General features: G+C 47.9%; 5 protein-coding genes across 5 annotated transcripts; 3 read left to right on the forward strand and 2 right to left on the reverse strand.

Annotated features, from left to right (window-relative positions):
• Positions 1-208: 208 nt before the first annotated feature.
• On the reverse strand, positions 209-1,174 carry PEX2_001770 (uncharacterized protein; the record flags this gene model as incomplete). The annotated part of the gene is made up of 2 exons (XM_016737455.1): positions 209-610; positions 725-1,174. 2 exons carry the CDS (start codon positions 1,172-1,174, stop codon positions 209-211), a joined length of 852 nt encoding a protein of 283 aa, XP_016598891.1.
• Positions 1,175-2,053: 879 nt separating this feature from the next.
• Positions 2,054-4,202, reverse strand: PEX2_001780 (uncharacterized protein; the record flags this gene model as incomplete). Its single annotated transcript, XM_016737456.1, has 4 exons — positions 2,054-2,081; positions 2,153-2,180; positions 2,432-4,106; positions 4,158-4,202. The coding sequence occupies 4 exons, from the start codon at positions 4,200-4,202 to the stop codon at positions 2,054-2,056; spliced, it is 1,776 nt and encodes a 591-aa protein (XP_016598892.1).
• A 1,781-nt stretch (positions 4,203-5,983) lies between these two features.
• PEX2_001790 (tetratricopeptide repeat protein) lies at positions 5,984-8,330 on the forward strand (the record flags this gene model as incomplete). Its single annotated transcript, XM_016737457.1, has 2 exons — positions 5,984-8,109; positions 8,165-8,330. 2 exons carry the CDS (start codon positions 5,984-5,986, stop codon positions 8,328-8,330), a joined length of 2,292 nt encoding a protein of 763 aa, XP_016598893.1.
• A 1,545-nt stretch (positions 8,331-9,875) lies between these two features.
• On the forward strand, positions 9,876-11,114 carry PEX2_001800 (DUF3712 domain-containing protein; the record flags this gene model as incomplete). The annotated part of the gene is made up of 4 exons (XM_016737458.1): positions 9,876-10,036; positions 10,120-10,535; positions 10,610-10,731; positions 10,794-11,114. 4 exons carry the CDS (start codon positions 9,876-9,878, stop codon positions 11,112-11,114), a joined length of 1,020 nt encoding a protein of 339 aa, XP_016598894.1.
• Positions 11,115-13,513: 2,399 nt separating this feature from the next.
• On the forward strand, positions 13,514-13,708 carry PEX2_001810 (uncharacterized protein; the record flags this gene model as incomplete). Its single annotated transcript, XM_016737459.1, has 1 exon — positions 13,514-13,708. One exon carries the CDS (start codon positions 13,514-13,516, stop codon positions 13,706-13,708), a length of 195 nt encoding a protein of 64 aa, XP_016598895.1.
• Positions 13,709-13,819: the final 111 nt, after the last annotated feature.

Here is a 13,819-nt window from a genome sequence, read left to right on the forward strand (position 1 = left end):
CATTGGAAATACTCTTCGCTCTCAATGGCACTGTTCCATTTGATCTTATTATTTACATCATCACACATCGACATATAATTTCACACCTTATGGACACAATTATTAGATTAGCATTAGCATTACCAAGTAGGATATCATGAGCGCCACCCCATCCTTATCCACCTAGGTGATTCCTCCCAGAAGAAGAAAACCGACCCATGACGTCCCCTCAAACCGGCACATCCTTCACCTCATCCGATTGCTCATCAACACACGCCCCGACAAAAGCATCCTGTGCGCACAGCGGATCACGTCTCGCCCGCTTAATCTTACCATGCGTCAGCCGGCGACGCAAATGAATTAGCGCCCAGGAAACGAAGAAGAAAACCAGAGCCGCAGCCAAGACGGCAAAACAGTATCCCGTCACACGACCGCTCTTCTGTCCATGGTCGCCGACGTCGAGGAAGGTGTACGGATACCAGCCCTGTGCTGCGTGGGTGATGTATGCGACGCAGAGGTAGAATAGGAGCATGAGGATTAGGAATGGGAGTGCAATGAATGGGTGCGGCGCCGTGGTTGTGAGGAGGATTTCCAGTAGGGCGTAGGCAGAGTTAAGGCCATGCTGAGAGATCTGGGGAATTGGGTTAGCTTAAATTGTGGCTTATATCAATTGTCTTTTGAAAATTTCGCTCTACGTTTGCGGGATAGGAGATTGTTGGAGGGGATATATCAAAATGATACATACATTTTGCCAGGCGGAAAATGTCTCCGTAAACCAGGGCGGAGTGAAGATGAGAGCCCAGAAGATAACCGTAACGATCAACGGATACGTCGTGATTGTCACATACAACAGGCTGTGTAGTACGCGAAAGGCGCGCGGCAAGCGGTCGAAAAGAACCGAATGGCCTGTTCGTGCATAGCAGGCTGTATGGATCGCAGCGAATAGCATGTAGAAGCCGATACCCCAGTACGTCAGCCAGGTGAAGTAGCTGAAGGACTGTCCGATCAAAGCGCGCTCATCGTGGGTGCCAAACCAGCCCCAGAAGACGAAGATGGTGGTGAAAATGTACAATGAGATCAGACCACGAAGACCGGCGAGGATGGCCGGGGGCAGGATCCAAGATGTCTCGAAGTGGTGCTTGTCATCGGTAGACGGATCAGCTCCGAAGAGACTCGTTAGTGATAGTCGAGGCATGTTGTTGTGTGCCTTGTACTTCGAGGGAATTGAAGCCAAAGAAGCAAACAAGAAAGAAAAAGAAGACCAGCTGTAAATGTACTAGCCCAGGCTGGCAGTAGACCGACAGCTAAATGCTGAAATTGGAGCTGGCGCACTTAGTGCCGGATTTTTTCTGCGGTATAGATTGGCCTCGCAAGACATTTTGCGCCATTATGGGTCAGTTATGATGACCAGAGCCAGTCGTGAAGGGATTTTGCTTTTAGTCTCACTTTAGGCCCATTTTGTCCCCACAAGCAACCGCCCTACACACCGGAAAGAGCTTGAAGGCTCGTGACTGAATCTGATGTCGAATCAGAATCGGGGGTGAGTCTTAGCATCGATTCAAAGGACTAATATAGAGCAAGCCGGGACCTAGAATTGTCTCGATGGTCAGCTTTTAGACCGAGGCATTCGAGACATTGCATCCTGGCCGAATAACAATATTCGAGATAACGTCTTCCACAAGCGAGTGGGCCAGAAGTGAGTGGGCCCGTGGACCTATCCAAACCGCGTCTACTCCGGAGAAATTACCACTTAGTCAATTCCACCACCCTTCATGCCACTAATAGGCTGTAAATTCTCTCAACATGTAACGGATTAAGAAAGTAAGATGTGGATAGTTATCTAGGCTTTTAAGAAGTAAGAAATCTATTGAATTTGTGCAGTGGCGGGGTATATTTGATATCCCGCATTTATACCTAAAGTACTCCGTAGGCTTAAAAAAGCTTCTTAATGGATTACTAAGCCGGCGGAAGCGGAAGGGCCCCCACCGGCGAAATAGCGCTTCATCGGTTTTACAACTATCTATATAGGCCCTACAACGGTATGGGTCGGTTTAAAAACTGGGGGATAGAATTATTAGATGCCTAGATAGATGATGACTTTACTGGAGTTTTGGTTAAGATATATGCATTTAAATTGAACAAGTTATACCAAGTGGCCCACTCGGCTACATACTCAATCTCACCTTTCACTTCCTTAGTAGCTAGTACCATCAGAAAGCTTAAGTATAGTTTGACTGCAATGGGAAGCTGCTGCGTACTGACTCCCAGTTATTACCTCCAGGCTCGGATGGCCAGACATCAGAAAGAACCTGTGCTAGTCTCTCTGGGATAAATCGTTCAAATGGGCCGCTATAGAGCCACTGATGCCGTATCTCTCTTTCCCTCTTTCCGATTTCCCTAACAGTCGGCACCCCAACGTTTTGAAAATTAAATTGTGTGATCAAAAACGTACGAGAGCACCAATCAAGGAGCCGTATTTCGTCTCTCGGGAGGGACTCGTGACCAAAAGGCGCGACACGCAGGTGCTGTAGGCGACGGGAAGCTTGGTTGGACGAGATCAAGTGCCAGATCTGAAGAGCAAGTTTCTCATCCATTGTCGCATTCACGAATATCTCTTGAAGAACAGATGCCTCGACTTGTTCAATTCGGTACACTGGCCGTGATCTGGGGTCGAAATGAAGATCTAGTACAAGGCTACGCAGGCTTGAAAAGTTACCCAGGGCCTTGTACATTTCGCACTCTTCTTGACTGCCCATGGATCGTTTGATCGGAATACGGAGTTCTTCCAGCTGGGGACAGGACTTGGCTAGCTGGCTTATGTCAAAGGCATCAAGTTCTGGATAATTATATCTAAAATGGGCTTCGTCCGGCCTATTCATAGGCTGGATGCACGGTATAACGATAAGACCCTTTAGAGAAAGGCCATGGCGCTGTAGAATTTGATTCAAAGATGAGACGCTGCGAAATCCGTCAAGATACAGGTATTTCAGGGGATTGAAAGCCCTTATTGCGGCAATTCCAATATCATCGTCAGTACTGAGACTTGGACGCCCCCAACCGTATCCATTTGTCGAGATAAAAAGTCGCTCGAGGTTGGGGAAAAGCGCAGGCACCCGTGTGAGTACGGCTGTGTCGTGTGTCGCATTGATTTGAAGGGACCGAAGTTGGGAAAGATCCACGATATTCGCTAGTTTTAGCAGGATATCTTCATATGGCCCCGGTCGACCAATTGAAATAGATTGCAAGGAAGATATCGGCACGGGCTGCATGGTAACAGCAAATTTGTGCCATTCTTCCTTCAGCATATCCATTGGGAGTCGATGGCGTGTGGGATCTTCCAAGAGAAGGTGTTTCAAATTGGGAGCCAAAAAAAGGAAAGGCAGCATCTCGTCTAGCTCTATACGACCGGAGTTACCATCGGATTTGCCGGGGATTTGGACTGCAAATGTATGCAGTCCCTGGAGACGTAGAAGATTGACATCAATGACCGGGTTGTCATCGGCTATTTGTTCCCATAATTGAGGGTTTGCCAGCTTTTTTAAACCTGGGACACTAGTACTCACGTTCTGCGATGACCACAGATTCAGCAGACAGTTTGGATGATGTTGTGATATAGCTTCCTGCAATGAAATTGGGAAATTGTCCTGAACGAGAAAGTCGATTTGTCCTAGATGGTATAGGCGGGCGATGAGGGTAGCAAGTGGGTCCCAGTCTCTTTGCGATTTCCTATAACTCGACCAAGATGTGAGAAGATCAAATGCTGCGGCACGGCATAAACTGGGATCTGTCAAATGAGACTCCAGAAAAGTGTTTTTCGCAGCTAGGTCGCCTTCGACATCACGAGATAATCCCAGCTTGTAGCCTTCCAATTGCCCAGAACGGGCTCGTGGTGAATTGCCGGTATATGGATCCAGACATATAATAGATAATTTCCTAGCGTATTTCACAAACTGACGCCCCAGGCCCTCCTCTGTTAGCTCCGAGACGGTCTCTCGGAGGGTCTGGCGATCCCAGAAGATGACAGAAAGGTGTTGATAAACAAGAGGGGCCGCTATTCCATAACAAGTGTGATTGAGCCGGCTGAAAATAGAAAGGGTTGTGCGTGAATCCAACCCATCGGCATGAAGCTAACGATTTTAGTGTCTCACACAAAAAGTCCAGAACGTGAGGTGACATACACTGAGGCATATTTGGTGCAAGAGCTCCGGTGGAAGACGATTCATTCTGTTTATGGCTTGCGGTCTAAGATGATGTATTTGTGAAAGGCTATAAGAGCTTGCAAATATCCAAAGAGAAAAAGATTCAAACAAGTACGGAGTACTTTCTTTGTTTGCTAAGCGTGCCCAGGTGGCTAGGTGTTGCTTAGGTAGTGTTGCCAAGTGTTGCCAAGATGCGGTTTCAAATTGCATCAAAACACGATATCTTACTAGCTCCGTATCAATGGGTGGTGATATGTAGTATTTTTAAGCGAATGTATTCTCCTTCTTGACTCGGGGAACCGCATACGGGTTTACCCAATCATCACGGGCGTCAATAGGTGCGTGCGTCCTTATAGAGCTGATCTTATTTTGTTTCTAACCTTTGGGTAACAACCACCTTTAAAAGTGAGGTCTCATATCATTTAGATGCCTTTCGCAATATCGGTAAATGCTCTGTTACCTGACACTTGCGGTTAATGAGCCAAAGTACGGAGTATTCCAATCGAAATCACCTGTGCGCTTCAATGTTTCGGAGACGGACTAGGAAAACAAACCGAGTGGAATCCAGAGCGAAGATGTTTTGAAGAACTTGCATTCCAAAAAAAGAGAAGCAGATAGGGAGATGCTGGCTCTCTTTTATCTATACTTCTATACGGAGTACTATGATCATATTCTTGCATAGTTGAAGTGTCTGTCCGAGGTTTAGCCATCCGTGGACCCGGGGATTACATGCTGACTAACATATGCCACTATACCCAACTAGGGATAGTGGCAACCACAGACCATGGTTGACTTGACTCAAAAGGCCGCGTAAGTTTTGGATGTATATTTATCCTTTCTCACAGAGGCCAACAATGTTCTCCGTAGTCGTTGTTTCAAGATGGAAAAGAAACCGTCCTAGGATAGTTCTGAGGAGAAACTCCATTGGTTATAGACCTATTCCATTACGAGCCATTTTCAACCATTTTGGGAGTGGTACCCGCTCTCGTGGCTTGCAATATAAGTAGGGGATGGTCTCACTTCTCTCGGCTATTGGTGCGAACCTGAAAAGCCCGTCCGTTCTACTATTTGTACATGACTACTCCGTAGGCACCAGCTGTTTTGGCCATAATTCTAAAGATAACTCAATAGCTCATGCATGTGTCTTCTTCAGATCAGCATAATGATGAAACCACCCGTTGTGGGGAGAGACGGCAGGGGAATGGCTAGAGATTCTAGAAGATAGCGGGTCAAATAAAACATTCAGTTCTGCGAAATGAAATAGTGAAATCAATAGTACACATAGGCTTTCAAGGGTAGATGTATTCAAACAAAAGAATTATAGCCAATAACAATACATAGTACGGAGTATGGGAGTTGATGTTCTTGGCGGCCCCCTGAGCAGTTCTCCTCCCCCTGAGACGATCCCTTGTCAAACGTCGAGACCCGGTGGAGTCCCGACTGTTTTATTTTAGTGCACGGGACGCTTCTATTTACTACTTGCCATAGTCTCGTCCAAGGTTCGCATTGTGATCGTCCCCTCCGTTTTTCTCCTTTCTCCTTTCTCCTACTTTCCCCCCTCTCCAATGCCCTGAACTTACACGATATTCCTTGCTTCAATTCTGTCTATAGGGCTGTCATTCCTTTGGCTCTATATTCTCGCCTCCCCGCCCGAAACCTCCCTTGGTGTGTAATCCGCAACTCCGACCTCGTTTTGGACCAACTTCAAAAGACTACTCCGATGCTTCCTGCGCAAATCTCGAAAGATCCAACCGACTCGGGATAAATGATTCAATAGCCGACCACTTGATATCCACATCTTCATCATGGACATGCGAGGGAAACTGAGCGAATGTCGCTCCGTATCCCACGATACCTTGCGGAGTGGCTCGCCACGGGTAGCGCATTTCGACGGCGAAGTTCCTCCCGCACTCTCCCCCCTCGACGCATTCGCCGCTCAGAGCCGATATCTCGCCCGACAACTCGATGAGTCTCGACGAGGAGACCGCCGTATGAGCCGGCTGCCACCGGCGAGTGTAGCTCGATCGCTTTCGCAAGGCCGCCCGAACTTCTACCGTTCCAAATCGTCGACTGAACCCCGCACCGAACTGACCCGGCAACCCACGCAGAAGGGACACCCGGAGATTGAAGATCCCAAGTACCGCCCTATCTCTGAGCACCCTCGGTTGAGCTCGATTTCCCATGCTAGTACCGAGGCAAGCTATTACGAGGAGGACGATGATGATGACGAGGCGACACCGCGGACAACGATGCTTAATACTGGTCTGGAGGAGTATGGGATGACGCGCGCCGAGTCACCAGAGGAGTTCCCGTTACATGCAAATGAAGTGGACGATGAGCCTGTTGGTGTGGCGGTTGCTGAGCCGCAAGGTTCATCGATCGATTCAGCCTCGCGACTGGACATCCCACGCACCTTGGCACCACCAGTGTCACCTCGGTCGCGCCCATCTAGCAGTGCTAAGACGACACACCCTGAGAGTTCTGATGATGACTACAGCAGCTCGAATGGTGGGTCGACGTTCTCCAAACCTCGAAAGCTGTCCACTGGGAGTGCTGTGTCATTGCCATATTCTCCCATGTCCACATTCCCTGCACGACCACATCCTCGATCGCCATCCATGAGCTCGGAGACGTCAGGAACGGGAACGAACTACCTCCCCCGCCCTTCCTTCAACTTCTCTCGACCGCTAAGTCGGTCTAGTACGACCTTGTCTGCTCCTGGAGCTTCGACGCCTACAGAACCGATCCTTGCCTCTGGATCAAACCAAATGTACCGTCGCAGCAAGCCGACTCCGCTCCTCCTGCAACAAATTTCCACCGAAGATGTTGCTGCGATGGCAGCCATCGATGGCGAGCCGTCGTCCGCCGTATCCTCTTATACGTACGCCAAGTATGCACTTCCGCGCGGACGCTTCCTTTCACGGGATTCCGTGGTCTTTGCAGGTTTGCAAACGCCCCATTTCGAGTGGGAGGAGCCCTTGTTTGAGAAAACGCCTCCCCGGCACTCAGAGGAGCCACCGCGGAGGACACGGACGCCATCTCCTACGCCCCACCGCCAATATGAGCACTCACCGAAGCCTCACTCGATGCACGAAGTTCCCGCTCCCAAGCCTCAAAGCCCGACCCCGATCCCTACTCCGAAATTCCAACCTCAATCTCCACCACAATCTCCACCTCAGCCTCAACCCCAACCTCAATCCCAACCTCAACTTCAACCTCAAACCCCCAAGTCTCAACCATTCCCACAACCCCCGCCTATTCCGGACTCGCCAGTGGAACCGGAACTACGGCCCTCTGTTGAGAGCACCCGACAGGCAACCAACGATAAGGATGAAACTGTCTCTTCTGCGGATTCAGCCAGCACCATGCGGCCCCAAACCGCCACCGCCCCGGTGACGGCTTCCGGCCTCACGGCTGACGACCACGTCGCTAAGGGCATTGAATGCCACGAGCGAGGATCCCTGAGTGAATCGACGTATCATCTGCGGGTTGCCGCGAAACAGGACCACCCGACGGGAATGCTGCTTTATGCGCTGGCCTGTCGACACGGTTGGGGTATGCGATCCAATGAAAAGGAGGGCGTACGATGGTTACGCAAAGCTGTGGATTCCGTCGGATTGGAAATGTTGGCTGATCCGGATGCTCCCGGTGCGTCGAAGGCAAAGGAACTGCAAAAGGCATACCGGGCTCAATTTGCTCTGAGCATTTATGAACTCGGCGTCAGCTACTTGAATGGCTGGGGCATCGAGCAAGACAAGTCTCTTGCTCTGCGCTGCTTCGAGATCGCCGGTCAATGGGGCGACGTTGACGCCATGGCCGAAGCTGGATTCTGCTACGCGCAGGGTGTTGGCTGTAAAAAGGATCTGAAGAAGGCGGCCCGCTTCTATCGCATGGCTGAGGCTAAGGGTATGAGCATGGTTGGAAACAGCTGGTACGTTTTTCCAAATTGTTATATTCCAATCGGCCTTACTAACAATCATACGCAGGATCTACAAGGACAAATACAACGAGACCGAGTCCACTGGACGCTCCCGTGGCCGAAATGCTAGTGGAGAGAAGGACAAGGACAAGGACAAGCACAAGAAGCCGCGCAGCAAGTCCCGCTCTCGCAGTATCTTCCAACGTAAGAAGTCCAACGTATCAGAGGCATAGACCGTTCCCTGCCTGTTCTGTTTACTTTCCTCTTTTGTCTCGAGCGCTTTCCTTGGAGTTGTGGAAGAAACCATCCATTTGCATTTTGCAATATGCTTGGACCGTTCTCAGCTCATCTTTGATTTATTCGCATTTTTCACTCGATTTTCACTTGGTTTTTCGACTTACATTCCTTCACTTTCTCATGTCTAAACTTTTTCTTTTTTTTCTCATTTGCATCTTCATCCTTTTCTGAGCCGCCTGGGCAGCTGTTGTCGAGCATGGACGTCTGTTCACATGTTTCGTTTAATACTTCAATTCTCCATGTATACCCTTTTTCATTTCTTCCCATCATTTGCCAATTTTTTTCTTGTTATTTTCGTGGCACCTCCTTTGATTTCTTTTCTTGGTCATATTTCTTGGGTATGATCCCTTGAACAATTTTGTTCATATTTTGCCTCCTATTTTACTTGATGCCTCAGTGTGGCGACTCATGAACTCATGACAGAATCAAGACAGCGTTGATCTGTAATTTTTTTTTTTTGGACTCGTAGCATCATCTAGTTGATATTAACCAGTTTTTCTCCTATACCGAACACCCTGAGTTCTAGACCCCCGCATTGTTCCCCGGCTTTTGTCTCGGAGCTTTGACCCGAATGTGTCTAGATTGCCTAAATAGGCCACTTCTCCGGCCTTAACCCCCAAAACACGCTGGTTCTGTTTAGCGGGGATTAGCGGGGATTGCCTGGAGCAGTTCGATCTTTCTGACTTTTTGCGTATAGAATCTCTCTGAATACGCAGGACACGCTCCTTGCATCCAGGGTCGCCCCCCCCTTGGCAGCACGCTATCTTGCTAGCCCCACCGTCCACCAATGAGAACTTGTTCATTTAACAGTCTAGTGCAACGGTACCCCATAGAGTATCTCTTAAACCTCCCCCCAAATTCCCTCGTACAGCATTTAGCCAAAGCCCTGGTAGGACAAATGCACCCGTCCCGACGCATGCCGCTTATCAAAACAGTCATTCTTGGTATTTTGGTCCACCTCGGCTCTTCTCTTTTCATGTGGTGATGATGGTTATGGTGATGATTAGACACTTTTAACTTGAAACATTATATACAGAACCCCAGACACAGATCGTATATCCCCGGAAATCCGGAGTTCCCCACTAAAATGATACCTGGACTAGTATTCTCCAGATCGAATTGGTCAAATGACCAAAATAGCTCCAAGGGAAATGAGAGAAAGGATCTATCTGACGGCCAATATATTTCCCCTTTCTTTTTCGGATTATATTTGGCTTTTTCCTCTCTGCATAACATGTGACGCTAGAAATATACCTTGTTTCTTCCATTTTAGTCGAAAGATTTTTCCCCGAGGTGGATTTTTATTATAAAGTACGGACTACTACCCACACCCTTCTAGAGCGGATTGTATCACTTTTATTTTCTTTCATTTTCTTTCTAGCTTGGAAGCTCTTCTCTTTTTATAGGTGTTTGTGACTTAAGTATGTACATTTCTTGTCTAGAACCCTCTTCCGATCCCTAATTCAATTCACAGAATCAAGATGTCGACCGCAAAGCCCTCATTCGTCGAGGAGGAATCCCACATAAACGCAGCACCAACCAAGAGAAGCTTCGGCGGACGCCTCGCCGCCCATTTCAAAAAATGGTGGTGGGTGCACTTGATCATATTCATCGCCTGTTTCCTAATCATCCTACTACCGGTGTAAGTCCGTCCCATTCCGGTCGTAAACGGCCCAGACTGCTAGAAACAAGAACATCCCACTCATCCTGTACTGAATCATCTAGTGTCTACGTCGCATATCCTAAGATCGCACAATCTGCCGTCAACGACTCAACCCTCGACATCACGGAGATGATTCTCAGCAACCCAACGCCCGAATCCTTCCATCTCGAGCAGAGACAAGTCCTCGGCTCGAAAAGCTCTTATCATCCCCAGATCTATGCTTTCGATTCTGAGGTTTCGCTGGCTGGAGAGGCGCCTTTCGCGCATGTTACTGTCCCGGCTGTGAAGTCGAAGGATGGGGCAGTTATTCACTTTGAGCAGAATGTTGCTCTTACGAATGCTACAGCGTTCGCGGATTATACTACTGCTGTTATGTTGAATGAGGAGGTTTCATTGAATATATATGGAAGACCTGGGTTGAAGCAGGGTGGTTTGCCTAAGACTACGGTTACTTACAACAAGACTGTTGTTATGAAGGGTATGTTCCTCTTTCTTGTTTCTTGACTCTACCCAGTCTATCAGAAGAGCAAGATGTACTAACTGATGAAACAGGCCTGAACAAACTCAATGGCTTCACTGTCGCCAAATTCTTCATCATGTTCCCTCCAGTGAACGGCTACGGGATGAACGGCACCGTCATTATCCCCAATGCCTCAGTCTTGACCATTCCACTGGTAATTAATCCTCTTTCTCTATATCACATCCTCATTTCCCACGACACTAAAAGAAGAAATAGGGCAACATAACCCTGAACCTCGAGCTAAACGGCACATCAGTGGGAACAACCTACCTGAACAACCTAACCCTCAAGCCCGGCAACAACACCGTCCCAATGATCGGCAAGGTCGACCAAGCCGCCATCATCACCCTGCTCACATCAAAGTCCAACCCATACAAAGACGGCATCATTCCCTTCGACATCACCGGAAATGCGACATCAACATACGACGGCAAAAACCTCCCATACTTCTCCAAGGCGCTGGCCGCGAACAAGCTTTCTATCAAGTTGGATGTTCTGTCTGCGCTGAAGGAGGCCGGCGTTAATCTTACCCTGTAGTGGGCTTTCTGCTTTGTGGGTGGTATACCATTCTTGTTTATGCTTATGGTTTATGTTCGATGTTCTACATTTCTATATTTTACTACCATGAGTGGTAGTGGGATTCAGTGATTGGTATGGGCTGTTTGGTGGTTTGCTCACGTTTTGAAGGATTGAATCCTTCCGAAGCCCCAGGCGCATTGTGTAAATTTAATACCCTTTTTTTGTTATAGCTTGCGCGATGAATATATTTTCCATTTTCTATGGGTTGTTTCTGGTGGACGTATACTGCTATATTGTTACAAAGAGAGAGAGAGAGAGTAAGAAGAATATCCAAGATAGATCATAGATGATGAATCTACCTACCGCCATGAACCCCTTTATATGCTTCCGAAGGACAAAGAGAGGTATGACAATCTGCATGTAAGCAAGCACAGCATCGCTGCATAGATACCTAAATGCACCATTGCCCTCAAAGAATGCCCTGGATAACTAGAATTCTTCCAAATGTAAATTCCATAGTGAAAGAAATACAAAAATTTCAACCCATTCTAGTCGGCATAATAACCTGGAGGATTGTGGTTCAACTGAGTATCGTGCCAATATCTTGTACTGGGTTTGAAAAGCCATGATGAAAAAAAGGAACGAGGCTAAGGGTGAACCTCGTCTGGCCGTACAGCTGCGCCACGTTCACGAGGGAACGTAAGGAACAGCGACCCCCATAGACCTGAGAGGGGTTAAGGTGCACGAAAGGAGATGCGGAGATCTTTGGTTGATCGATTTTTGAATCCATGCCTTAGATAGTGGGGTATTAACTTGATGTGGGTTGGCTTTACATTTTCGGAAATGGCGACCGTTCTGAGTTGTCACCCCGAATGATTATCCGGAGCCGAATGCCACAGATGAGACTTTGAGTGCCCTTTTTACCACCACTGGAAGCTGGCGTATCAGATTATCGTGTGGATTACTAGTGAAGTCTCGGCCGGCGACACCAGGGACCTGGAAGTAGGCTAGTCAGCTCCACACGCCGTTTTGGCACGCCCTTTTGTGGTTTCGACATGACTATAGACACACGCTGGATCTTTCATGAATGGCACAAAGTATGTCAAAGCTCTGAAAAAGCTCAAAGAGCAACAGATTCAGACGATCTCGGCTTAGAAATCAATCTCTGGAGTATAACAGCTTCGATAACCGGGCAGGTCAAGTCCCCCACCTTGTCGGAGTTCACACGAAGACTCGATTGTGGAATGGAAGGCCGAAAAAATGAAAGAAGTGCCTCCTGCTATCGCTCTGCGTGGTCCGTGACACCCAAAGAAAGACGAGCTGACATAGGAAAACCGTTCGTATCCAAACCATTGCCTGTACAAAGGATGTCAGCACCTATACGGCCATGATCGAAACAGGACGTACTTACCGGAATTCACTTGCGCCTGGCAAATGGTTGTCGCCGCAGCCACAATTCCGACGGCGTTGTTTCTTTCCCTATGTTATGATTATATATATACCCCGGGCATAAAGGACACTGGCACTGCGAATACGACTCGACAGAAAACCAAAGGGGAAAAATGGTGCCCAGCTTGCTCAATACATCAAGCGAATTGCCAACAAGGAAGCGAAGCAGAATAGCCATGCACGCTTGACATGTTAGAGTTGTGGAGAGTCTAATCCTGGGTCTGGTGGTTTGCCTGGTAGATCTCAGAAGTAGACTTTGTAAAACTTCAACCAGTCATGTTTGCATAGTCATGCTTGTCCTTGCTGTTTGCTTGATGTATGGCACAAGCTGAGGATCATCTCCCCCCGTCTTTTTTCATTTAAGTTGTATGCGCAGTGGCAATGTCCTTTGGGATAGGGTTGTAGATAGACATAGCATGAGGGTATGGTATAGTGAAGTGTTGTTCAAGGTAAGGGTGTCGATGACTGTCTTTCATAATCGTGTGTTGTGCTGTAGGTCTATGAGTTATCATCCGTTCATTAACCGAGGTGGGTTTAGTGATACCTCACCAAGTCGATGGCAAGGGAGAGTCATAGAGCCAAATGGTTGGTATCATATCCTCGGACTTCAGCAGGAACAGGGTGTGGATCACATCAGAGTAGGAAGGGAATGATAGTGTGAGAGTCGAAGAAATGAAAACATAGAGAGATGGTATTTATATGGCGAAGGGAGTACTAGGAAACTGGGCAAACGCGAGATCATCTTAGGTAAGATTCTTCATTCACATGACTGATGTAAAACCCAGCCAAATAAGAAGAACCTGGATCAAACGCAGTTGTCCACGGAAGTTCAGTTATTCCATGGAAGCTTGCATATCCAGGGGCAGCACTGGATAGTGTCTCTTCTAGTTCCAACTGGAAGACGGTTAACTACAGTACTCGGCTCTCTCCCTCTCACCATATGCTGTACGTCCCGAAACATAGTGTCAATGTTTCCGCGATGCTTTCGCGACTACATTGTACAATCCTTTGGCCATCGCATTATCTCAGTTTCTCAGCTGAGCCTACTTATTGACCGAAACAGGTTCTTACATAGACAACTTTGGAATATCCCGACCATTTGGACTGACTGCCTAGATCGTATTTACAATCACCATCATGATATCCAAGTTGAATCTCCGTAAGTTTCCTCCGTCATTCCTGGGATATGGATGACCATGCCTAACGAATACCCAAGAAGTTTAAAATTCTGTGGAGGTCAGCTCCACGAGTGATATTCATGACTGCCGAGATGA

Source organism: Penicillium expansum, assembly GCF_000769745.1.
Source record: "Penicillium expansum strain MD-8 chromosome Unknown contig5, whole genome shotgun sequence".
Taxonomy (NCBI): Eukaryota; Fungi; Ascomycota; class Eurotiomycetes; order Eurotiales; family Aspergillaceae; genus Penicillium; species Penicillium expansum.